The sequence below is a fragment of the Rhinopithecus roxellana genome, chromosome 20 (genome assembly GCF_007565055.1).
Source record: "Rhinopithecus roxellana isolate Shanxi Qingling chromosome 20, ASM756505v1, whole genome shotgun sequence".
Taxonomy (NCBI): Eukaryota; Metazoa; Chordata; class Mammalia; order Primates; family Cercopithecidae; genus Rhinopithecus; species Rhinopithecus roxellana.
In genome coordinates, this window is record NC_044568.1 from 20818688 (window position 1) to 20844039 (window position 25352).

The following is a 25352-nucleotide window of genomic DNA, read 5'->3' on the forward strand; positions in this document are numbered from 1 at the left end:
GTAACTTGTTTAAATTCTAAAAGTAGTGATTGTTCCTCACCGGAAAATTGGAAAACAGAAAAATAAAACTTACCCAGAGATAAATGCTATTAATATTTCGGTATACCTTTGTCTTTTCTCAGTGCCTGAACAACTGACGTACGTTCTGCCCGTTTTCACATTGTCTGTGAGCATCCTGCATGCCTTTTAAGACTGCATAATATTCAGTCATCTGGACATGCACATTTAGTGACCTATTTCAGTAGTAATCTGTTGCTGGGATGTTTATGTTGTTTGTTCTTCTTTTTGCTCAAGCTGAGATAAATCTCCTTACACACAAACCTTTGACTACGTCGCTGATTGACTGTATCCTAAGAGCAGACTCCTCCCAGTGGGATTAGTGGGTGAAAAGCTACAGATGGAAAAAAAAGTTCATCACATCCTGCCTTGGTGCTGTCCAAACAGTGGCCCCAGTTTACACTCGGCTGAGGACGAGGCCACCCACCTGCAGCTCTATGAGCATATGACTCCTGAGAACATTTTAACTGTAGTCCCAGTAATTAAATAATTATTCAAGCTGTCACGCACTTGTTTTCATTATTTATTTATTTTTTGAGTTGGCTTCTCGTGCTGTCGCCCAGATTGGAGTGCAGTGATGCAATCATTGCTCATTGCAGCCTCAACTTCCCAGGTTGAAGTGATCCCCCTACCTCAGCCTTCTGAGTAGCTAGGTACAGGCACACACCACCATGCCCAGGTAATTTCTAGATTTTGGTAGAGATGTGGTCTCACTATGTTGCCCAGGCTGGTCTTGAACTCCTGACCTCAGGAGTTCCACCTGCCTGAGCCTCCCGAAGTGCTGGGATTACAGGTGTGAGCCCTCACTCCTGACCCCAGGCTGGTTTTGAACTGCTGGGATTGCAGGCATGAGCCACTGTGCGTGGCAAGTGCACTGGTTTTAGAACAGACGATCACATGTCGTGGTAGAGTCTCTACTTGAGAAGATAGGCCCTGGCCCCCAGTGCAGGGAACACGGAGCTGGGGTGGCTGTGGGTGGCTCTGTCCTCATCCTCGGTGCTTCTGGGGGTATGCAGCCCACAGGGGTGCAGTAGATGCTGCAGACACAGGGAGCCCTGCCCTCTGGGAGGCCCAGTTCCCAGTGCCCCTCCTGGATCCTCCCAGAGCTCCGAGTCTCTGTCACAGCACTGAAGCAATTTAATTGCCCTCCAGCTACACCACAAGCACCACAATAATAGCAACTAACATTTTTCATGCTAACATTTTTCCAGTTCACTAAGTACTGGAAATGCATTTTACTTAATTCTTACAAAAGCCTTAGGTAGATGCCATTATTTCCATCCCATAGTGGAGGAAACAGGGGCTGCCCCGTGTGGACCCAGCACTGTGGTCTCCAAAGATATCTCCTGACCGCTGTCCTCCGCTCGCCTCCTTGGATTTAATCTGCACAAATCACAGACCTCTGTAGTTACAGGACCTCAAGTCTGCACTTGATTTTGCTCCCTACTGGCCAGATGACCTTGGGGAAGGCACTTAGGGACTGACGTTCAGTTTTTCTTGTTTTTAACATGGAGATAATTTGATCTGTGTACATCACGCTTACTGCAGGGATCAGATAGATGATCGCACATGCCTGCATAATGGATACTTGGGAAGAACTGTACAAAAGGTGGTTATAGCCAGGTACATTGTCTCAAACCTGTGGTCCCAGCTGCTCAGGAGGCTAAGGCAGGAGGATGACTTGAGCCTGGCAGTTTGAGACCAGCCTGGGCAACATAGACCATGTCTCCAAAAAACAGACAGACAAAAACACTAGTACTTTTTCTTTTCTTCTTCATGGTCTCTCACAATGTGTCTTGACATCTTAGGCATTCCATTGACACCTGGCTTTTTAAACTGACTGTATTCTTTTCAAACATGTCTAGACCTGGCTTTCTCAGCCTACCTGGTTTGCCAGCTCCCAGGTATTCCACATGCAGACGCAGTACTCAATGTTAGGGAAAATAAACTGTATCGGGGAGGGCCTCTCAGCCTTGGCACTCCTGAGGCCCGGGGCCAGGTCCTTCCTTGCTCTGGACCTGTCCTGGGCACTGCAGGATGTTTAACAGCATCGCTGGTCTCCACTGGCTGCATGCCATGAGGATCCCCACCCCAGTTCATAGAAAATGTTTTTGGACGTGGCCAAATGTCCCCTGGGGACAAAAATTGCCCCCGGTCGAGAACCCCTAGGTTAGGAAATAACAAGACTTTAGAAGTTAAGTTAGGAAAAACATCTAGCAGTGTCCTAAAAAACGGGGGAAGGGGTTTGAACCTGAGGCAGTAGATGATAAGGAGCTGTTTGTAGGTTAAGCCTGGCATAGTGGCATGCACCTCCTGTTGTCCCAGCTTCTCTGGAGGGTAAGGTGGAGGACCACTTGTGTGGTTTTTTTTTTTTTTGACTATGTAATTAAGGGTATCATTTATTGTAATATAAGAACATATTCTAAAACAGCTGGGTGAACATGCACAACATATATGATATAATGAGACATGATACTCTTCTGAATTTATATAATTTTTCCTTAAGATATCTATTAAATAATGAGCAATATTATTTTTAAAATGTTAAAATCCTTATCATTTGCTAATGTTGTACTGAATACCACTATTTAAGGAAAAAACCTGGGTAGACCTTTTGTCTACCCTTCCTACTTTCAAAAGGCCACTTAAACTTACTCATATAAAATAGCACACGAATCTTTAGAGAACACATACAAATAAATGAAGATTTACATATATTAATCTATCCTAAATGTACCATTCTTAAGAAACAGAAAAACACTTATCTTACCTTGAATAGCCATTAGAAAAAACTGTTCAGCCGGGTGCGGCAGCTCACACCTGAAATCCCAGCACTTTGGGAAGCCGAGTCGGGCGGATCACGAGGTCAGGAGATCGAAACCATCCTGGCTAACATGGTGAAACCCCGTCTCTACGAAAAATACAAAAAATTAGCTGGGCGTGATGGCGGGCACCTGTAGTCCCAGCTACTTGGGAGGCTGAGGCAGGAGAATCGCTTGAACCTGGGAGACAGAGCTTGAGGTGAGCCAAGATCACACCACTGTACTCCATCCTGGGCGACAGAGCGAGACTCTGTCTCAAAAAAAAAAAAGAAAAGAAAGAAACCGTTTGACCAGGGACGTTCAGAGTCCCCAAGGAAGTCAAGTTGTCATCTCGAGATCCTTGGCACCTATTCCAGTTTTCAGAACCAATGGGCATTGGTGGGATAACATTAAAAATAGGCTTCTGATCCTGCTGTTGAGAAAGGGATGCTGTATTCATGTCACAGTGGTACATCTGTCCTCCAGAGGTACTCACACCATGAACAGAAATGGCAGACATTTTTTTACCAATTATATTTGCTCCAGGAAAGCTTGCCTGACAGTAAACTGTGCCCAGTTTCTCTTGCTTAATTACCCCAGAGGTGCAGAGTTCGATGAAATCTTCCTTTTCTGTTTTCACTTGGGGCAGTGTTACATTATTGGGGCTTGACAAAAGCAGATCTCCATTATCCTTAATTTTGGGTTTAGTGTCTGGTAAAATGAGAGGCTTGCAGTCCTCATTCAGGTTTCCTTCCAAAAGGAATGAATCGTCTTCTCCCGCCACAGGAGAAAGCAGACGGTTTTCATCCATCAGCAGGTCTGATCTGGTGGAGGACCACCAGGCTGGAGTGCAGTGGCGCAATCTCGGTTCACTGCCAGCTCCACCTCCAGGGTTCACACCATTCTCCCGCCTCAGCCTCCTGAGTTGCTGGGACTTACAGGCGCCCGCCACCACGCCCAGCTAATTTTTAAAAATATTTTTAGTAGAGATGGAGTTTCACCATGTTAGCCAGGATGGTTTCCATCTCCTGACCTCATGATCCGCCTGCCTCGGACTCCCAAAGTGCTGGGATTACAGGCGTGAGCCACCGCGCCCGGCTGGAAGACCACTTTTGAGGCCAAGAGTTAGAGGTCAGGTTGGGACAACAGAGCGAGAGCCTGTCTCTTTAGTAAAAAAACACACACTTTTTTTTTTTTTTTTTCCATGAAAAACACCTGACCTCCAAAGTGACTGCGAGGGTTTTCCAGGGCTTGTTTTTATGTGGCATGCTTATGTGAATACTGTTCAGGTCCTTCGTATTTGTGAAGAAACAACGTGGGGAGGGACAGTGGCGGGCTGCCCCTCTGGTGGGCACGGTTAGATGTGAGTGTCCCAGTAGGAGCTCCTAGCCGTGGAGAGTAGAAGCCATCACAACTTCACTTTCTCCAGCCTCTAACTGGGAATTGAGCATTCCCTGCCTTTATGGAAGCAGGCAGGAATCCACAGTCGTACGAACAGTACCTGTGACTTGGTCACAGATGGAGTCACAGATACTTTGATTTCACAGTTGTAGAAAGTGTCTTAAAGTCTCCTTTATGCTTAGCACTCCTGTGAAGTGACCTGAGACCCACCTACTATGTTTGAGAAGCCCATTCGTCCCCTAATACTTAGATGACGGGTTTCAATATAATTGACGTTGTTTGCAGTCCTGTGTATTTTATGCATTTAAAATATGTTTCTTAGAAGGGTTCAGTAGGTGTCATCAAACTGCCAGAGAGGTCGCGGGCACAAAGAGAAGGTTAAAACCCTGCTCTAGAAGCTCACTTGCCATCTTCCTGAGCAGTTTTCAAATGCCCACCAGTGGGGTGCTGCGAGCCTTCTGGAGACCCAGGCTGCCGTCAGTGTTGGGGGTGCTCTGCTTCCATCTGACTGCGTCAGCACGTCCCATTTGGATGACTTTGGAGGAGCTTTCAGGAAATAGACTTTTAGAAATTAATTCTCCTCTAAAAATTATGGTCTGGTTCATAAACATTAAAGTGAGTTGTAAGCACAGAGCTTTAAAGAAGCCTGTGTAGTGCTAGATTTCTTTTTTCTGTCAGGTGGCATGAACTGAGGAAAAACCTTTTTTTTAAAAAAAGCGTAAATACCTGGGGTGGGGGTAGTTAGCAGGGGTCACGACGCGCAGCCAGCGTCAGTTCTTCACGCCATCTGCAGGCGTGGCTCCTCACCCTTGCCTGGAAGGGCCTTTGAGTCCCTCTGGTCTAATTGCGCAGTGCAGGGATTCCCTTTTCCATCCCATCTAAAGGGAGGTTGCGGAGGCTGGGCTCGGTGGCTCATGCCTGTAATCCCAGCCAAGGCGGGAGGATGGCTTGAGCCCAGGAGTTTGAGATCAGCCTGGGTAACATAGTGAGACCCTGGCTCTGTTTATTTATTTTTTAATTAAAAAGTAAGAGGAGGCTGTTGAGCCTTTGACTGTTTTGATCATGGTAAAGATTTATCTTGAAATACTCATGCAGCATCATTGTCATTTGGGATCTGGTTAGAAATGCAAGATTCTCAAGCCCACCCCGGACCTTATGAATCAAACCTGTGTTTCAGCCAGATCCGGAGGCATTTTGCACATTAAAGTTTGGAAGCAGAGGCGTCTCTTTAAACTGTAACAATAAGAAGGTTAATTGCATAAGAGCCAGGGGCGGGCTGCCCGAGTCCAGGTGCCCCTAGATGTGCGTCCAGTGTGGAGCCTCAGCTTTCCTGGAAGAGCCACAGAGGCGGGTGTGCCCCGTGACTACCGGTAGCTTGCTTCAGAGTCATATTTCATTCCTGGGTTAGCGCTTTGTAGATCTGGTGGAACTCTCTGATTGTCTGTTACATAATGTAGATTGCAGAAATTTTTCTTTGAAATAGAAGTGCTTTTCAATTTGTTTGATTCTGAATTTCATTAAAATTTGGTGATATCGTGATGTATTTTACAGATCCTTATTAAGGGCCTGCTTCATGCCAGGCCCAGTTCGAAGTGCAAAGGAACAGCAGTGAACAAAGCAGACCAAAAACACAGCTGCCTTGCTGAGCATCGAGAAGTCTTGCCGAGAAGGACATTTGAGTATAGATGGGAAGGCACAGGGGGCGCTTCCAGGCAGAGGGGACAGCCAGGGCGAGGGCCCCAGGCAGATGTGACGGCTGTGCCCAGAGCAGCAGTGCATGGAGTGAAGAGCTGGGGGAGGACTGGACGTCAGGTTGCAGGGGCCGGGCAGAGGGTCTTTGTGGGTCGTGGGAAGAGGCTGGCCGTGGAGAGGAAGAGAGCAGCTTCTCGTTGCCTTCCTAGCAGTAGCAGAAGGCAGCATTTGGAGCTGGTCAGTCTTCCCTCTCGTGCACATCAGGCCAGATGACGAGTCCTGTGGGTGAGCCTGAGTCAGAGAGCATTTGAGTCAAACACAGGTCACGTGGAGCAAACTGACTTCACCAAAAATAACCCCAAAACAGCATTTCTGGGAAACACAACTGAAGACAGCTTTCAATGTAAACAGAGGAACAAAGTTATGATAAAGGCTTGGTTGGAAAAAGTGAACATTTGGAAAACTGAGAAGAAATGCCTTGGGGAAATACACGGAGGAAAACGGGTCTTTCTCTCCCAGCACTTGCCACTCTAAGGAGTTTTCCTTCCTGTCTTGATGTCAGATGCAGTGCGTGTGTTTTGCTAGGGTGGCTCACGGGCTTTCCCCTTCCACTTGTGGTTGTGGCAGACGGACCTACAGCCTTTAGCTCTTCCTGTCTGTGTGGGGAAAGGACTTCCTGTTTTCTCTGGGTCTCCTCTTTGTCCTTGCCGGGAATGGACCGGATGATGGGTGCCGTATAAAACCCGGACTTGGGGTCGTGGTTGGTTCTCAGCCTGGCCGCAAATGAGAATCACCAGAGAAGCTTCAGGCACAAAACAAAAGAAGCCTCATTTCCAGAAACTCTGATTTTGGTGGGGAGTGTGGGACGTGGTCTTCTCAGGGCCTTGGTGTTCCAGTGTGCCATCCAGGCTGAGAAGCACTAATCAGTACCGCTCTCCTCCTCTCCAAGGCTGTGTTCTCCCCTGCTCAGCCTTCCTCTCCCCTTCCTCCCCCAGCAGGTTGAGAGTTGGGAGGCTGGTTTTCCTTTGTGGCTGTTTGGAGTGTTTTAGGGTGGGCAGGCTGTGTGTGTGTGCGCAAGAACGCACTGATCACACGTGTTTCTTTTTCTTTTGGGGGCAGGGAGGTTCGCCACTAGCAGCAAAGTTGGAACTGCTGATGCTGGTTGTCAAGACAGCTCGCTCTCAGCAGCTATGCGTGGTGGTGTGCACCTGTGGTCCCAGTTACTCAGGAGGCTGAGGTGGAAGGATCACTTGAGCCCAGGAGGTCGAGGCTGCAGTGAGTTACGATTGTGCCACTGCATTCCAGCCTGAGTGACAGAAGATACTTTTTTTTTTTCTCCTGAGATGGAGTCTTGCTCTGTCACCCAGGCTGGAGTGCAGTGGCATGATCTCAGCTCACTGCATCCTCCACTTCCTGGGTTCAAGCAATTCTCCTGCTTCAGCCTCCCGAATGGCTGGAATTACAGGTGCCCGCCACCACGCCCGGCTAATTTTTGTATTTTTAGTGGAGACGAGGTTTCATTCACCGTGTTGGCCAGGCTGGTCTCTTAACTCCTGACCTCAGGTGATCCACCTGCCTCGGCCTCTCATAGTGCTGGAATTACAGGCATGAGCCACTGCGCCCAGCCGAGACTCGGTCTCTTAAAAAAGAGAAAAGGCAGTTCTCTTTCTCTTCTTAGAACCAGGACTTAGAATGTATATCAGAGTAGCTAAGAGAATGTGGAGGTTCATGCATCAGGCCAAACTGAAGGGACTCTGCTGTGGTTGTATTTCTTTTGTTTTTTTGAGATAGGGTCTTGCTATCACCCAGGCTGGAGTGCAGTGGTGTCATCATACCTCACTGCAGCTTCAAACTCCTGGGCTCAAGCGATTCTCCTACCTTAGCCTCCCAAGTAACTGGGACTACAGGCACACGCCATGACACCCAGCTAATTTTTGTGTTTTTGTAGAAATGGGGTCTCAATATGTTGCCTAGGCTGACCTTGAATTCGTGGCCTCAAGTGATCCTCTTGCATTGGCCTCCCAAAGTGCTGGAGTTAAACAGGTGTGAATCATTGCACCTGGCTATGTTTCTTTTTTCTTTTTCTTTTTTTTGAGACAGAGTTTCACTCTTGTTGCCCAGGCTGGAGTGCAATGGTGCAATCTTGGCTCACTGCAACCTCCAGCTCCTGGGTTCAAGTGATTCTTCTGCTTCAGCCTCCCCAGTAACTGAGATTACAGGCGTGTGCCACCACGCCTGGCTAGTTTTGTATTTTTAGTAGAGATGGGTTTCACCATGTTGGTCAGGCTGGTCTCAAACTCCTGGCCTCAGGTGATCCGCCTGCCTTGGCCTCCTGAAGTGCTGGGATCACAGGGGTGAGCCACTAAACCTGGCCTTGGCTCTGTGTTTCCTTCCTTCCTTCCTTCCTTCCTTCCTTCCTTCCTTCCTTCCTTCCTTCCTTCCTTCCTTCCTTCCTTCCTCCCTCCCTCCCTCCCTCCCTCCCTCCCTCCCTCCCTCCCTCCCTCCCTCCCTCCCTCCCTCCTTCCTTCCTTCCTTCCTTCCTTCCTTCCTTCCTTCTTTCCTTCCTGTCTCACTCTGTCACCCAGGCTGGAGTGTGGTGGTGCGATCTCAGCTCACTGCAAGCTCCATGTCCCAGGTTCACACCATTCTCCTGCCTCAGCCTCCTGAGTAGCTGGGACTACAGGCGCCCGCCACCACACCCAGCTAATTTTTTGTATTTTTAGTAGAGACGGGGTTTCACCGTGTTAGCCAGGTTGGTCTCGATCTCCTGACCTCGTGATGCACCCGCCTCGGCCTCCCAAAGTGCTGGGATTACAGGCGTGAGCCACCATGCCCGGCCTTGGCTGTGTTTCTTATACAGTTAACATGTTAACTTCCTGAGTTGTCTTGCAAAGTAATATTTACTGTTTGGAACTAAAAATCTCCTTGTGTAAGGGTTGCATCGTACTTGTATCGGTTCTGTTATCTTGTTTAATGGGAAAGGAGTTCGTTTCTGGGATCTCTAACCATGAATAATGAAAGAGACTTTGTTAAATCAGAAAGAAATCACCCAATTTAAATTACAAGTACAAGTAATTCACAAAATTTAGTTTTCTTGATAACATGTTAGTAATGTTATCCAAAGAATTGACTTTCTGGAGGAGTTACTGCATGGCTAGGACCTTTTTTTTTTTTTTTAACTTTTAAAAAAATTTAAATAGAGACAGGGTCTCGCTATGTTACCCAGGCCAGTATCAAACTCCTAGCTTCAAGCAGTCCTCCTGCCTCAGCCTCCCAAAGTGCTGGGATTACAGCCATAAGCCGCTGCACCCGGCCTTATTTTCTCGAGTTATATAAACTTCCCAATTATGTAGCCCTGTGACGAGTTGCTTTTCTTGGAAGGCATCTGTTGAGCCGCGTGGGATCTGTTAGTCCCTCTCCCTGCATGAACAGCCCAGGAGGGCTTCCTGCTGGGGGGCAGGGGCTTAGACAGAGCTGGGAGCAGAGGATCTCACTGTATACTTGGGTGTGGCCCCTGTAGCTCGCTGTCTGTGGGATACAGCAGGTGCTGGTCCTGCCCCAGTGGCGGCAGTCTCCACCCTTTCCTCCTCCTCCACTTTCATCCTGTCTGAGGTCGAGGCCACGCCTACCTGGCCAGCCCTCTGCAGAGTGAGTGCTGGGATCTGTGCTTGCCAGTGAACTTAGGGGATGTCTTGGTCAACTGCCACCTACCGTCCAGGTATGAGATGAAAGAACAAACAGGCTGGAGAGGTCAGGCCATTTTCCAGGTTGCTTGTGCCGTGGACTTTCCCATACTGTGAATGCAGCATTGCTTATCAGCTCTTTTGATGAACTTTAAGATCTTACGCCTCTCTCTTACATCCTCTGAAATTTTGAAATACATTGAGACCGTAAAGAAGTTACAGCATTGACCATTTTTATTCTTCTAAATCCTGTAAGTTATAAATGTGTTTTGGCTGTAAAATTTTAAAATATTGATTGGGGGGAGAATGAAAATTATTGCTACCCTCCTCCTCTCGCCCCTCTGGGTTATTCCACATTCACACCATCACTGAACCCAGGAAGCAGGAGGGGTGGGATGATCCTGGCTGGCCCTTGGCTTGTTTCTGGGCTTGGTGTGTGTTGGGAGTGCTGGTGGTCAGGAGGGCCTCCCCCACCCCCAGCTCGGGGGCGGCTGTCATCTGCAGGTACACTGTCTGCTTAGCAGGTCTCTGTCAATGGGGACTGAGGGTGTGCCCCTCTTTCCCTATCACAGGCACTCCTGCAGTGGGCACACCCTGTCAGGTCTTTTTCTCACGTGTGAGTACGTTGTATGATGAATTCCTAGAAATGGAATTGGGATATAATTTTAGGATATGCTTTTTCAAACTGTACCCCGAATAGACCCAGTTGTATTCTGTTCTTTGCTGTTGTTTTTAGAGCATTTTATGATTTCAGATTTATAGGAGGAGAATGTTAAGTCCTGCTGTTTAATTCATTTTATAGGGAACTATTTGATTTGAAGAAATGTGAAAATAAAAGTTTGCCACAAATAAAAATATATATTTCACACCACCTTGGCTAACATAGTTTCTTTTTTTTTTTTTTTTTTTTTCTTTTTTCTTGGAGATGGAGTCTTACTCTTTTGCCCAGGCTGGAGTGTAGTGTCACCATCTTGGCTCACTGCAACCCCTGCCTCCTGGATTCAAGTGATCCTCCCATGTCAGCCTCCCAAGTAGCTGGGACTACAGGCAGTTGCCACCACGCCCAGCTAATTTTTGTATTTTTAGTAGAGATGGGGTTTCACCATGTTGGCAAGGCTGGTCTTGAACTCCTGGGCTCAAGAGATCCACCCGCCTCAGCCTCCCAAAATGCCGGGGTTACAAGTGAGCCACCACACCTGGCCTCTTTGGCTACCATAGTTTCTGTGCACCCTGATGAACCCCAGCCACAAGACGTAAGCTCCCATGTTTGGCTCAAGTTATCTGAGCTCTTTTGCATTTTCAGTGGAGAGTAGTAGGTGAAATTTTCATCTTTTTGGGGAAAGCTTATTATTATAGTACTATGTGGTTTGTAGAAAAATGGAAACCAAGGTAATTATGAAAGACTTAATTAACAAATAAAATTGTCCCCTTATTAACTCCGTGGGAGAAAATAAGATGATTCTGTTTCTTTTCCCTCAGATCACTCCAAGAACCGAGGCTCCTGTCAGCAGTGTCAGTAATAGTTTGGAGAATGCCCTGCACACATCAGCACATTCCACGGAGGAGTCGCTGCCCAAGAGGCCCTTAGGAAAACATAGCAAAGGTGAGTGCACGTGAGGGCTTTAGGAGGACGTCTGACGGACAGAGGATGGGCACACCCCAGATCCCCGTGAGGGCATTGTTAAATGCTTTCAGATCTTTCATAAATGCTAATCTTATGCGTATTTTTCTAAATTCTATAAGTAATACATGAATATACTTTGTCTGTAAAAATCTCAAATATTGATGTTTATTAAGGAGAAGTCCAGATGTGGTATCTCATGCCTGTAGTCCCAGCACTTTGGGAGGCTGAGGTGGGCAGATCACTTGAGGTCAGGAGTTTGAGACCTGCCTGGGCAACATGGTGAAACCCCGTCTCTACTAAAAATACAAAAATTAAGCTGGGCACGGTGACACACACCTGTAATCCCAGCACTTTGGGAAACCGAGGTGGGCTGATCACCTGAAGTTGGGAGTTCGAGACCAGCCTGACCAACAGGAAGAAACCCCATCTCTACTAAAAATACAAAATTAGCCAGTCATGGTGGCACATGCCTGTAATCCCAGCTACTTGGGAATCTGAGACAGGCGAATTGCTTGAATCCGGGAGGTGGAGGTCTTGGTAAGCTGAGATCACGCCATTGCACTCCAGCCTGGGCAACGAGAGCAAAACTCCGTCTCAAGAAAAAATTAGCCAGGCCTGGTGGTGCACACCTGTAATCCCAGCTGGTTGGGAGCCTGAGGCAGGAGAATTAGCTGAGTGTGGTAATCCCAGCTACTCAGGAGGCTGAGGCAGGAGAATCGCTTGACCCCGGAAGGCGGAGGTTGCAGTGAGCCAAAATCATGCCACTGCACTCCAGTCTGGGTGATAGAGTGAGATTCCATCTCAAAAAGAAAAAGGGTGGGAGGAATAAGTTTTAAACCTTCCCCCCCCACGTGGAAATCAGCCTTAACCACTAGAGCAGTGTTGTCCTGAAGCGCTCTCTGTGGTGACAGAGTGTTTTCCGCCTGTACCAAGTTGGTCGTCGCCAGCCACACGTGCCTTCTGCGCACTTGAAACATGGCTAATGTGACTGGCTACCAGAGTCTTTATTTTTCTTTAATGTACACGTGGACAGCTCAGTGTGGGTGGTGAGGCGCGGCCTGAGCCCCTGTGGCTCTGCACGCCAGCCTCTGCAGTGTTACAATCAGCTGCAAAGTTGCTAACCATGCCATGGTAGTGGAGGCTTTGGGGAGGGGAGAGTAAGGTGGTTTGTAGGACTGGATGGACCAGATAATGCATTCCCGGTAAAATAGATGCTTATGTGGTTTGCAGAATCATTAGTAGTGGGGAGAGAGAGACAAGGGTGGCGCTTTTCACTGGGGTCACTTGTCCTGAGCCCCAATGGCTTGGAGGCACCAAGGCCAGCTGTGTCCACATCTGCTGGCCTCTGTTCTCCCCGTGTTATTTACAAAGATGTTTGTCTACTAGCAGGTGCACCACATGAGGCCCAGAGCCGCACTCGCCTGCCCCGTGTGCTCTCCCCCTTGTCCCCATCCCTGGCGTGGCGCTTCCTGCCTTCCACAGGCTTTATGACTGCTTTGTTTCTAAAGTCTCGTTCTGACAAAGCCATCAAGAGCCTGTCTCTGATTTAGATCCTAACTCTGGAAGGACCCGTTTCCCCGGCAGCTGCAGCCTGTGTTGATGTATGTGATGAGCATGGTATGGTATGGAGACAGTAACTCCTTACTGCAGCCCTGCGAGGGCACCTGTCCCCACTTGACCCTCGTAGCAACCCCCTGAGGTCGCAACAGTCTTTGTTTTATCCACTGTTCTTGGGAGAGTCTGTGGCTGTTAGTTGAGCGTCTTCACCACAGCCTCATCCTGGAGGTGCCGCAGTGCTCCAACCCCGGAGTGGACACTTAGCATCGGAATTGCAGGGAGTCCCTCCGCTGTAGAAAGGGCTCCTCCTCTTCCTTCCCCACGTCATCCCAGGAGAAAGGCTTGCCGTGGAGTGCTGCTTCCTTTGTCCCCAGACAGTCCAGCCTAGGAACCTGTGCCCTGCACACCCTGGGAATCTTAAGGGATGGACTCTTCAGTGCTTTTTCTTCAAGACGTAATTGTTGACATCCCCATTCTTTCTTTTTTTTCTGTATAATTTCAAAATAGCGAGTATCTGTCTTTGTCTTGTCTGCATGCTTTGGTGCCCAGAGAGACAGAGGGTGAGCTGACTCTCATGTGAGCTGTGGCAAAGCCTGCGTAGGCGGGCGGGTCGGCTCTGAGGCCATGAGTGGCCGTTCTCAAACCCTACAGTGCTTAAAATACTGCAGTGAGCAGACGCTCTTAATTATCTGCAGCATTCTGCGTTCATTGGTCATAGAGAGTCATGGTTTCTCTTGTCCAGAAACTGGCAAGCGAGTTAACTTGGGTTTCTCAGTCACTTTTCATGTGAATCCTTTTAATATTCTGTTGGGTGCAGGTTATTGCTCTTCAGAAAGTTTAAAGTCACTCTAAGTTGTATAGTTTTATTACTATAATGTTTTCTCTCTGTCTTTTCTGTATCCTACTTCTGTTTTGGTTTTTCTCTGCTTCTTCAGAAGTCTTATAGTGATACAGTTTAACTTACAGAGTGGTCAGGCACTTTAAACATTTGTTAGTATATAAAAGCTCGGGAAACAACAGTCCAAGCACGTGACTAACTTACATAACAGATACTGACTTACATCATCTTCGTAACAGCCCTGTGAGGGTTGATTATACCTATTTAATTCTAACTGATCCCATGTGGTGATTTTTACCCCATTTTACAGATGGGAGAACTGAGTCACAGATAAGACCTTTTCCTGAGGTCAGCTGGGATTCAAAGCCAGAGCTCATGCTCTTAACCCTGTGGGCAGCTGAAGAAAATAGCAAAGGAAAAGAAAGGTGGGACTGTGCTGAAAGTGGGAAACACACAGCTGTACGGGCAGTGCCTACAATTGCACATGAACTAGTGAGATCATGCCTTTTTTCCTGACCTATTTATTGTGAACGTTTTCCAGTTCAGGAGTAGAGATTGTGGCCTAGTAAGCCCCGTACCCGGTGCCTGGCTGCAGCTCCAGGTCACTGTGTGTGGCTTCTGAGTCCCCTGCCCTTGTGGATGTGGCTGAGAACTGCAGGGCACTCTCCAAGCGTTCCAGTCCCCGTATTGATGATTTACTGAAACCTAGGGAAGCTGTTGTAATGTACAAGCTAAGATGGAAACTGCTTTCACTAATACTCTCAACAAAGTAAGTTCTGTAACTTTGGACTTTGAGGAATTACAATTTTTTAAAGTTTTCTTTTTGTGAGACAGTGAAGGAGGTATACTTTCATTAAACTTGCTTAGATACCAGTAGTTCTCAACCTTTTTGGTCTTAGGACCCCTTTGCACTCTTAAAAATTAGAGGTTCCAAAGAATCCATGTTTATGTGGGTCATATCTATAGGTATTTACCATATTTTCAATTACAACTCAGCTTTTTTAAAATTGTGGTTTTTTTTATTTTAACCTAAATGAATGTTTTCCATTGTGTGCCCCTGGGGTTTGTGTTTGCTATGCCATACAAACTCCAAAGTCTTGTACTTTTGGTTAAAAAAAAAAAATCTATCCCAACCAATTAGAACATGAATTCTAAGAAGACAAGAATTCACCTAAAATCTAAATTCTAAAATGCCCTCAGTCTGTGGCCTTTCCTGGGTTGTGCTGGGATTTCAGTGTGCAGCTGGAATCAAGCCTTGATAGTTTCGATTTCTTTATTGGCTCCTTAGCCAACATTTTATTATGAGGACTTTGAAACACACAGTCAAGTTCAGGAAGTTGCACAGTGAGGACCCTCCACCTAGATTAGACAGTTTCATTTTACAGCATAGATGCTTTTCAACTCACAGTGGGGGTTGCAAGTTGAGAATACCGTAAGTTGCAATGCACCGAATACACCACACATGCTAAACATCATGGCTTAGCCTAGCCTAGCCTACCTTAAATGTGCTCAGAACACTTGCATTAGCCTACAGATGGGCAGAATTATCTGACACACAGCCTACTTTAAAGTGTTGAATCTCTCATGTAATCTATTGAGTCTGTACTGAAAGTGGAAACGGAATGGTTGTATGGGCACTCGAAGCAGTTTCTTCTGAATGCATGTTGCTTTTGCACTGTTGTAAAGTCGAAAAATCATTAACTCCAGCCTTCTTCAGTCAGGGACCGTCTGTACTATTTTTAAGCTGATTGCCTGTAGCATTCCTCAGCCAGGGATTCTGATTTGAGCCCTAGGGCACAGAGAATCATTTGAGTGACTGTTTTCTCAATTTCCCTAAAGAAAATGTGATTAGAGACATAGGAGTAAAGTTCTTCATCGTATAAGAGCTGTAGGACAATAGGACTTTGCTCCCTCTATGAGCCCCCCAGTTAAGAGAAGCAACAGGAATGCAGTACACATCTTTACCTTTTCAGGCTCCACTCCGAGTTAATGTTGAGCCACTCCATGTGACACAGAAGCCTCTTGTCAGTGTGTTCAGTGGGGTGCCGAGGCCAGCTCATGGTATCTCCTGAGAGCCTGTTGTTCACTTTCCAAGATTTTTTTGAGACAGAGCTTCACTCTTGTTGCCCAGGCTGGAGTACAATGGCACGATCCTGGCTCACCACAAACTCCACCTCCTGGGTTCAAGCATTTCTCCTGCCTCAGCCTTCCAAGTAGCTGGGATTACAGGCATGTGCCACCACGCCTCGCTAAGTTTGTATTTTTAGTAGAGATGGGGGAGAAACCTCTGGTGATCCACCTGCCTCGGCCTCCCACAGTGCTGGGATTATAGATGTGAGCCTCCACGCCCGGCCTCCAGGATTTTTTAAAGCCCACTGGTGTTGCATTGGTGGCTGATGTTGGCATGTCGTCAACCATGGCGGGGCATTTATGCGTTGTGGATTGGCAGATGACACAGGTCAGGGGCTTCCCTGTCCTCACCAGTTGTCAGCCGTTTACCAGGCCTCATCAGTGCAGCTCTGCCCCATCCTGTATGTGTACTTATCACATGGATCCAGCTACGTGTGCTCTGCACCGTGTAAGACAGGCCTAGGATTTTTGCATATATTTTAAAGTAAAAGGAAAAAGGTGATAGTCTTTTTTTTTTTTTTTTTTGGCAAGGCAAAAAAAACTTTATTTACAAACCAATGTGAGGGAGGGGCGAGGTTCACCGGCCTCCGGCGGTGGAGGCTGACGAAGTCGCTCCGGCGTTCTCGGACGAGGTTCCCGGGTCCCGCGTACGAGGAGGGGCCGAGGAAGTTCGCTCCGGCGTTCTCGGACGAGGTTCCTGGGTCCCGCGTAGGAGGAGGGGCCGAGGAAGTTTGCTCCGCGCGCCCGCCGGGAGCGGTGATAGTCTTTTATATTGTCCATATTATTTACTATTTCCACTGCTCTTCATTTTATCCTGAAAATTGGAATTTCCATCTGGTCTCATTTCCCGTCAGCCTGAAAAACTTCCTTTCATGTTTCTTTCAGTGCAGTTCTGCTGACAGTGGATTTTAGTTTTCGTTTATCTGAAAATATCTTTGTTTTGCCTTCATTCTGGCTAATTATGGAATTCTTCATTGAGGGTTTTTGTTTTAACTTTAGCAATGTCAATTTGCTATATTCTGGCTCTTGTTTTCCTAATGAAAAGTCCTCTAGCATTTGTATCGCCGTATGCCATGGGCCATTTTTTTCTGGCTGCTTTGAAGATTTTCTCTTTATCTTTGGTTTGGAATGGTTTGTCTATGATGTGCCTTGGTGTAATTCTCTTTTATTTCTTGTTTACTGAACTGCTTGTGTCTGAGCTTATGCTTTTCACTACAACATAAACTTTTCGGTCAGTATTGGAGTATTCTTTCTTCCTCATTCTCCTTCTCTTCTCCATCTGAGACTCTAGTTTTCATGTATGAGAAACCTTTGGTCTTGCCCCACAAATCTGAGCTGAAACTCAGTTCATTTTTCAAATTCTTTTCTCTCTCTCCCTCAGACGGGACATTTTCTTTTTATCTATCTTCAAGCTCTTGTACCCTTCTGTCATTTTCAGTCTACTGGAACACCAAGCTAATGGATGTTTTCATACCAGATACTGTATTTTTAGTTTTAGAATTTCTATATGGTTCTTTTTTATAATTTCTGTTTCTCTGCTGAGTTTCTATCTATTCACTTATTGTGAGCATTTTTGTTTTTACATCTTTGAACATCATTATAATAGCTGCTTTCAAATCCTGGTCTGCCAGTTTCAGCATTGGGGTCACTTAGGCTGGTGTCCATTCATCGCACTTTCTCGAGTATTCCTCACATTTCCCTATTTTTATGAATGTCTAATTTTAGATTGTGCCGTTGTGCATGATTATAGTTTCCAGCTTTTCTCATGTTCTAAAGAGTGTTGTTTCTCTCTTGCAACAGGGAATATTGTTTGGACAAGGTCGAGGCTTCTGCTGCTGGGGCGGGCAGCAGATGGAGGTGCCTTAGTCCTTAGACTGCACCAGCTGTGTGAAGCCGGCCCTCCACCCGTGGTGGGGCAGCCGGTGTGCGGTGGGCACGTGCAGAGCCTGGGCTTTGCCTGGGAGGCTCTCCTTGGTGGGCAGCTGCACTCATCCCAGCCCTATCCCCTCTTCCCAGGGCCGGGCACTGACGGGGCCTGCCCTCGGGTGAAAGGCACAAACCTGCACCCTCCCGTATTCTGCGGCCTTCCTCCAGGTTCTGCCTGCTCTCACTACTCTCCAGTGACTTCAGAGGGGTGTTTTGTTCTGTAAATACATTTTTTCCCAGGATTTTTCTTTGTTATTTGTGGAATAGGAGCTGTTGCCATGACTGGGGCCCAGCAGGCCCAGGTCATGCCACATGCCCTTAGTTGGGCTCTGCGTGAGTGCTGCTCGCTTCCAAGCATGGCTCTGTCCCCTAGGAGCCCCCACTTCCTTCCAGCAGGTGGCTTTGCTGGAAGTTGTCACAGGTCAGCGCTCCATCTTCCAGCTTATTCAGAAGCCAGTCTGCCCCTCTCTTCCGCCTCCCCTCCCAGGCTGGGTCCACTCCTCTGTGGAGGGAGACGGGCGCTTGGCATCCCCCTCTGTGTTCAGTCTTCTCTCCTTTCTCAGGGCCCCCGAGGTATCTCCACTTGGGCGTGGGCACACGTGTGCACTTGGGCCGCCTGAGCCCTCCTCCTGGCACCACACAGCCACGCTGCCGGAAGGCATGAGTCTTTGCTGTTTCTTTCACTTCAGCACCTGCACCACTCACCCCAGCCTCAGCATCTGCACCTCCCTGAAGCTGCTCTCACGGAGGGTCATGAGGGGCTCCTCAGTTGACAAGCAAGGTAGGTGCTTTCAGAGCTCACTACCTTTTCCTGGCATTTGTGACTGCCCCGCCCCAAACTCCATCCTCCCTTGGCTGCTTCTGTTTTTTTTAAAATTGTGAAACGTCATCCCTGTGAAGCCGGTGGGCTCCATTAAATCGGTTTCCTGAGAACACGCTTGCCTGGCTTTCCCCTTGCCTCTCTGTTTCCTTTGAAATTCCCTCTTCTCGTGTCCCTCAAAGGCTAGTGGTCCTGATAGCGCTCTTCTGTACCCTGCTTTACGCTTTCCTTGAGCCGTCTTACCTGAGCCTGTTCTGCAGCCACTATCCCTTTCTCGGTGGCTTTCAGCTCTGAGTTCAGCTGAGACTCTTGCAGACTCCAAGTCCTTGTCAGCCACTGGTAACGTGAATATTTTCACCCATGCAGCCAGTGGGTACACAGTCGCCTGCCCAGCACGGAGCTGCCAGCTCCTGCATGCCCTTGACGTGGTTCCAATAGTTGTGATTGATCCCAGCAATCGAGTGCTTAGAGCAGAAACCTGGAAGTCCAAGGCAGCTTCTCTCCCACATGGTGGCTCTGGCCCTGCGCGGCTGTCACCGTTTCTTCCCCGTCATCTGGGCCTCCATCTTATCTGTCACTTCATGCGTCCCTCTGTCTTTGGCCTTGCCCCTCTTCAGTCTGTCTGTCAAGTAGGGACCAGTCCAGTACACCCTGTGTCACTGCACGCCCCTGCTTACGGCTTGTCCGCGGTGGCTCAGGGACGCTGCAGTCAGCCCACACTTGGCCAGCCCCGCGCCGTGCAGGGAGAGCCAGGATTCCTTTTGCTCAGGCGAGGACATGTGGCTTTGAGGGATGAAATAACTGCCCAGGCTCACGAGCTAGAAAGGATCACATTTCAAACCAAGACATCTGAATGCAGCGGACCTGCAGGATTTCTTTTCCATATTTACTGTGGTGTCACCAGCCAGGGAGCTGCTGCCTCTGTGTGACCTTCTTCCTTCCCCGTGTCAGCTCCTGACACTCCCCTTCCGCTCTGAGGCAAACAGCACTGTCCTGCTCCTGGGCCCTGACTGCAGCATCCCTCTGCCCAGAATAGACCCTGCCCTTGAAGCCTAGCGCAGCATCATGTCTTTGAACCTTTTCATTTTTGTATCACTTACGGCTGGCGCTGCGCTTAGAGCATACTCATGCCGAGCAGAATGTTTACCGTAATATGTAAAGAAGTGACATTCCTAGGGCCCCTGAATTCAAGTGCCACATCACTCATCATTAAAAATGGAAATTTGGGCGCAGTGGCACACACCTGTGATCCCAGCACTTCGGGAGGCCGAGTTGAGTGGATCACCTGAGGGTCAGGAGTTTGAGACCAGCCTGACCAACATGGTAAAACCCCATCTCTACTTAAAATATAAAAGTTAGCCCACATGCCTGTAATATCAGCCACTTGGGAGGCCGAGACAGGAGAGTTGCTTGAGTCCGGGAGGTGAAGGTTGTAGTGAGCCAGGATCACACCATTGCACTCCAGCCTGGTCAACAAGAGCAAAATTCTATCTCAAAAAAAAAGGCTGGGCGCCATGTCTCACGCCTGTAATCCTAGCAGTTTGGGAGGCCGAGGCGGGCGGATCACCTGAGGTCATGAGTTTGAGACCAGCCTGGCTAACATGGTGAAACCCTATTTCTACTAAAAATATGAAAAATTAGCTGGGCATGGTGGCACGCACCTGTAAACCCCAGCTACTCGGGAGGCTAAGGCAGGAGAATCGCTTGAACCCAGGAGGCGGAGGTTGCTGTGAGCTGAGATCGTGCCATTACACTCCAGCTTGGGCAACAAGAGCAAAACTCCATCTCAAAAAAAAAAAAAAAAAAGGAAAGGGTGTTCATTTCCTGTTTTTGCTACTTTAAAAATATTATCAGGCGCAGTGGCTTACACAGTTTGGGAGGCCGAGGCAGGCAGATCACTTGAGCTCAGGAGTTCCACATGAGCCTGGGCAACATGGTGAAAACCCTTCTCTACAAAAAATACAAAAATTAGCCAGGCATTGGTGGCACACGTCTATAATCCCAGCTACTCAGGAGACTGAGGCAGGAGAACTGCTTGAGCCTGGCAGGTGGAGGTTGCGATGAGCCAAGATCATGCCATTACACTCTAGTTTGGGCAACAGGAGTGAAAGCCTGTCTCCAAAAAAAAAAAAAAAAAAGAGAATCTATTGTCTGCTTTATGTTTTACGAATTATTCACTACTTTTGTTTCTCTTTGTGAAGAACAAATGAAATTAATACAATGTAGCTAGATAATAACCAAAGAAAAATAAATTATATCATGTTCTTAAGTATAATATGGTATGTCCTAAAAAGATGTAGGGAAGAAGCAGCAGTTTCATCAGTGTGATAGTGAATGTTCACATTCTAACAACAGCTAAAAGAAGTAATGCTTCTAAAAATTATCCCATTAACATAGACAAGTAAAGTGAGAAAGTAAGTTGATATTTTAGGAAAATTATTATTTAACTGCTAGTCTTAAGAATACAGTTTTCCAATTTTTAAATGAAAACTGGCTTTTGGTAATAAAATTTTAAAGCAGAAAGTATCTGGTGTGATTGTGGTACAGCTCTTAGTTCAGGTGTGAAGACATTTGGTTGTATTGTATAGAACTTAGAAGAAGGGGTGTCTCCTGGAAAACAGTCCTGGTTCTTTTTCTCTCTTTTTTCTTTTCTTTCTTTTCTTTTTCTTTTCTTTTCTTTTCTTTTTTTTTTCTCCTGGAAAACAGTCCTGGTTCTTTTTCTCTCTTTTTTCTTTTCTTTCTTTTCTTTTTCTTTTCTTTTCTTTTCTTTCTTTTTTTTTTTTTTTTTGAGACAGGGTCTCACTCTGTTGTCCAGGCTGGAGTGTAGTGCCTCAGTTTTTCAGCTCACTGCAGCCTTGACCTCTGGGGTCCTCCTGCCTCAGCCTCCCGAGTAACTGAGACCACAGGCGCACACCACCATGCCCAGCTAACTTTCATATTTTTGTAGAGACAGGGTTTCAACATACTGGCCAGGCTGGTCTTGAACTCCTGGGCTCACGCCATCCACCCACCTTGGCCTCCCAAAGTGCTGGGATCACAAGTGTGAGCCCCACGCCTGGCTTATCCCAGGTCATTTTTTAAACTCTCCTCTCTACTATGAATATTCCCTTTATTATCGCTTCTCGGCCTTTTGGCTAAGATCAAGTGTGAATATTCCCTTTACTGTGATTTTTTTTTTTTTTTTTTTTTTTTTTTTTTTTTGAGATGGAGTCTCGCTCTGTCGCCCAGGCTGGAGTGCAGTGGCTGGATCTCAGCTCACTGCAAGCTCCGCCTCCCGGGTTTACGCCATTCTCCTGCCTCAGCCTCCCTAGTAGCTGGGACCACAGACGCCCGCCACCTCGCCCGGCTAGTTTTTTTGTATTTTTTAGTAGAGACTAGGTTTCACCATGTTAGCCAGGATGGTCTCGATCTCCCGACCTCGTGATCCGCCCGTCTCGGCCTCCCGAAGTGCTGGGATTACAGGCTTGAGCCACCGCGCCTGGCCTTTACTGTGATTTTCTAAGCATAATTTTGGTAATTATTGAAGTGGTTTCTTATTATTGAGAATAGAGATTAAACCACTTAATAAAGATACCTTGAAAGCAAATTAAAGAAAGACATTTGGCAGAAAACTACTGGATTTTTTCTCTAGGTCTCTGTTGATCTAAAGAGAAAGGGATTGGGGTTTGCTCTCTTGGTGGCGTTGCTGAGTTGGTGGGGGTCTGTTGCTGCACCTCTGCTGCTTGAGTGCTCTTCTCTCCTTCGTGATCATGGATAGAGGGCCTAGGAGCCCAGGAAACATGGTGCCCTTTCCCCTGCGCCCTGCCCCTCACCCTCTCTTCCCTGCATCTATCCCTTCCTACTTCTCTTCATAGTTTTAGGGATGGGAACGTTAAAGTGTGCCCAATTATTTTTATAAGGTTTTTTTCTAGAGGAAGGATGTAAGGAAGCTTGTAAAGACAGACCACAACAGGATTAAGAGACGCCTGGGATGTGTTGGTCAGCCACAGCTGTGTTAACAGCCAACTAGCAGAACTCAGGAGCACCCAAGATGAGCGCCTTCCTCACGGATGAGCCAGCATGGGCTGGCTGCTGTCAGCTGAGCTATGCTGGGTGACTGTTCAGGTCATAGTGGCTGGAGTGGCTCTGACTCAGGTGTCCCTCATCCTCCTTGAACTGGTGACCAAGGGCACGTGGGAGCCATGAGGATTCGTAAGGCTGAGCTTGGGCCAGCACACGGTCATTTCTGCCTCTGTGATGTCCACAGCGAGTCTCATGGCCACACCCTCGAATTCAAGGATAGGAAGGTCTACACCACCGTAAGCCAGCCACAGCATGGATTTCAGTGTGACAAAGGGTAAAGAACTGTGGCAGAGAATTCAGACTACTGCAAAGTACACAGATAATTCAGAGAACAGAGGCTGATCATTTTGATAAGTATCCTACTTAGGGAAACCCCAGTTAACATTCTCTGGGAGGTTGAGGGGATATTGCATTTGTCAGATGAAAGCTGGGTGCCATGATAAAAGAAAAAATGAAGACCAAGAAAGAGTTGTTGGGATGTAAAAGTGACCGCCAGAACAAAACATTCAGTAGTGTTCGAGGACTGCTGAACGTGGAGATACAAGGTAGAGAGAAGGTGAGTGGCGCAGACGGGCGGCCAAGCTCGGCCTCTGAAACGCAGGGTATCTGGAAGAGAAGATGAAAGGAAGGAGCGCATTCAGCACGCAGGGGCAGAAAACGGCCTCGTGAGTCTTCCCTCGAAAGGGCAGACCGAGTGCTGAGAAAGGTGAGTTGAAAACACCCACATCGAGACGCATTGTTGTTTCTGATAAGGGATCAAGAAATGATCTTACACATTTTCAAAGGAGAACAACAAAACAGATCTCACCTGTGAAGAAACCAGAATCAGGCTAACTTGGACTTGCTGTTTGCAACAGTGGGTGCCAGAGGACTGTGGAAAGTCAAGTTTTGAATGAAAGTTATTTTCATTGAGAATAATTCAAAACATTTCAGATTTTGGAGCATTTTGGATTTCAGATTTTCAGATTAGGAATACAACCTGTATATGGAAATGGAAGAAGTTAATGATTGTGAAGATTATCTTCCTATAGAAGAATGGTATGCATTCCAAACAGTAGATTACACATATATTAATGCAATTAGGTTTTTTCCACCAACAGAAGAAAGAAAGGCAGTTAACTCCAGAGGACTCATACCTTCATGCTTATACACACAGATTGTCCAGGGATGCCGTGATTCAAGTCACCTGTCATCAGGGAAATACACATCAAAGCCACGGGAGAGTATCATTTCTATTCACCAGGGTGATGAAAGTCAGAAGGACAAAATAGCGAATGTTAGGATCAGAAGCAGCGGGAGCTTTCATCCACAGCTGATAGGAGGGTAAAATGCTACAACCATTAAGAAAACAGTTTGGCATTTCTTATGAAGTGATGAATGTATCTTATATTCCTGCAGTTCTCATCCTAGGGAATTCATCCCAAAGAAATGAAAGGGTATGTCCACACCAGCACTTGTAGATGAAGGCTTATAGCAGCTTATGCATAATAGCCACAAACTGGACACAACCCAGATGTCCATGAGTGGGAGAATATGGATAAACAAACTGTGGTGTATTTATACAAGGGAAGAGAACTCAGTCATTTTCAAAACTAATACATGTAACCACATAGGAATCTCAAAAATACAATGTTGAATGAAAGCAGGACCTATGTATGGTCCTGTTTATATGATGTTCAAGACTTTTTAGAGAATTGAAAAGCACTGCGTCTTGATTCAAGGATTAGTGATCACATGGGCATATAAATTTACCCAAACTCATTGAATTGTACACTTCAGATCTCTGCATTTTGCTCTATGTGAATTTTGCCTGAAATTAAAAAAAAAAAAATACTTGACCCCCTTGCCGTTTCACACAGACCCTTTGCAGTCAGGCAGGTCTCCTGCTTTGCTGCCTGCTTTGTTCCCCCTGGCCCAAAATACGTGTGGCTGGAGGGGTGAGGTCTGTTTCTTCCCCCATCTTTAAGAATGTGTATGTGTCTTTTAAGACTCTGCCCCAAAAGAGCTTTACCGGAATGTCTTTTCCTAGTCTGTTGGCAGAATTCTGTCTTCCTCTTGAGTCTTAGATGACGTTATATGTATTTTGAATGTGAAAATTCTCACATGGTATTTGTTACTAAATTGTCTTCCCATAGAGAATGTCGGTTTGCTAGCCGGGCACAGTGGCTCACACCTGTAATCCCAGCACTTTGGGAGGCCAGGTCAGGTGGATCACCTGAGGTCAGGAGTTCGAGACCAGCCTGGCCAACATGGCGAAACCCCATCTCTACTAAGAATACAAAAAAAACTAACCAGGCATGGTGGTGCGTGCTTGTAATCCCAGCTACTCGGGAGGCTGAGGCAGGAGAATCGCTTGAACCTGGGAGGTGGAGGTTGCAGTGAGCCAAGATCACGCCACTACATTCCAGCTTGGGTGGCAGAGCGAAACTGTGTCTCAAAAAAAAAAAGAAAAGGAAAAAAAGTCAAGTTTGCTGACCTTGGCTATAAACCAAGGAGAGCAAAGCCACTTTGTCACCATCTCATTTGCTTAACAGGTGGAGTTTGTTGTCAGCATTTCCGCTGACACTCTGATTCAGGAGCTGGCAAACTTTTTCCGTCAAGGGCCAGGTGATTCATGTTTTTGTGTTTGTGGGTCATGTATAGTCTCTGTCTCATAATTTTTGTTTTTAAGAATGAGTCTCCCTCTGTTGCCCAGGCCAGAGTGCAGTGGTGCAATTTCAGCTCATTGTAACCTCCGCCTTACAGGTTCAAGTGATTCTCT

At 47.0% G+C, this 25352-nt stretch overlaps 1 protein-coding gene across 4 annotated transcripts in view; it reads left to right on the plus strand.

Annotated features, from left to right (window-relative positions):
• Window positions 1-25352, plus strand: part of ZCCHC14 (zinc finger CCHC-type containing 14) — a 90460-nt gene that overhangs the window by 22141 nt on the left and 42967 nt on the right. For all 4 annotated transcript variants that reach the window (XR_747054.2, XM_010355591.2, XM_010355590.2 and 1 more), the window contains exon 2: window positions 11114-11237. Coding sequence is in view for 3 of the 4 variants with exons in the window: in XM_010355591.2 (XP_010353893.2) it covers window positions 11114-11237 (124 nt within the window). In the remaining variant the exon portion in view is untranslated. The remainder of the gene's footprint in view (window positions 1-11113; window positions 11238-25352) is intronic.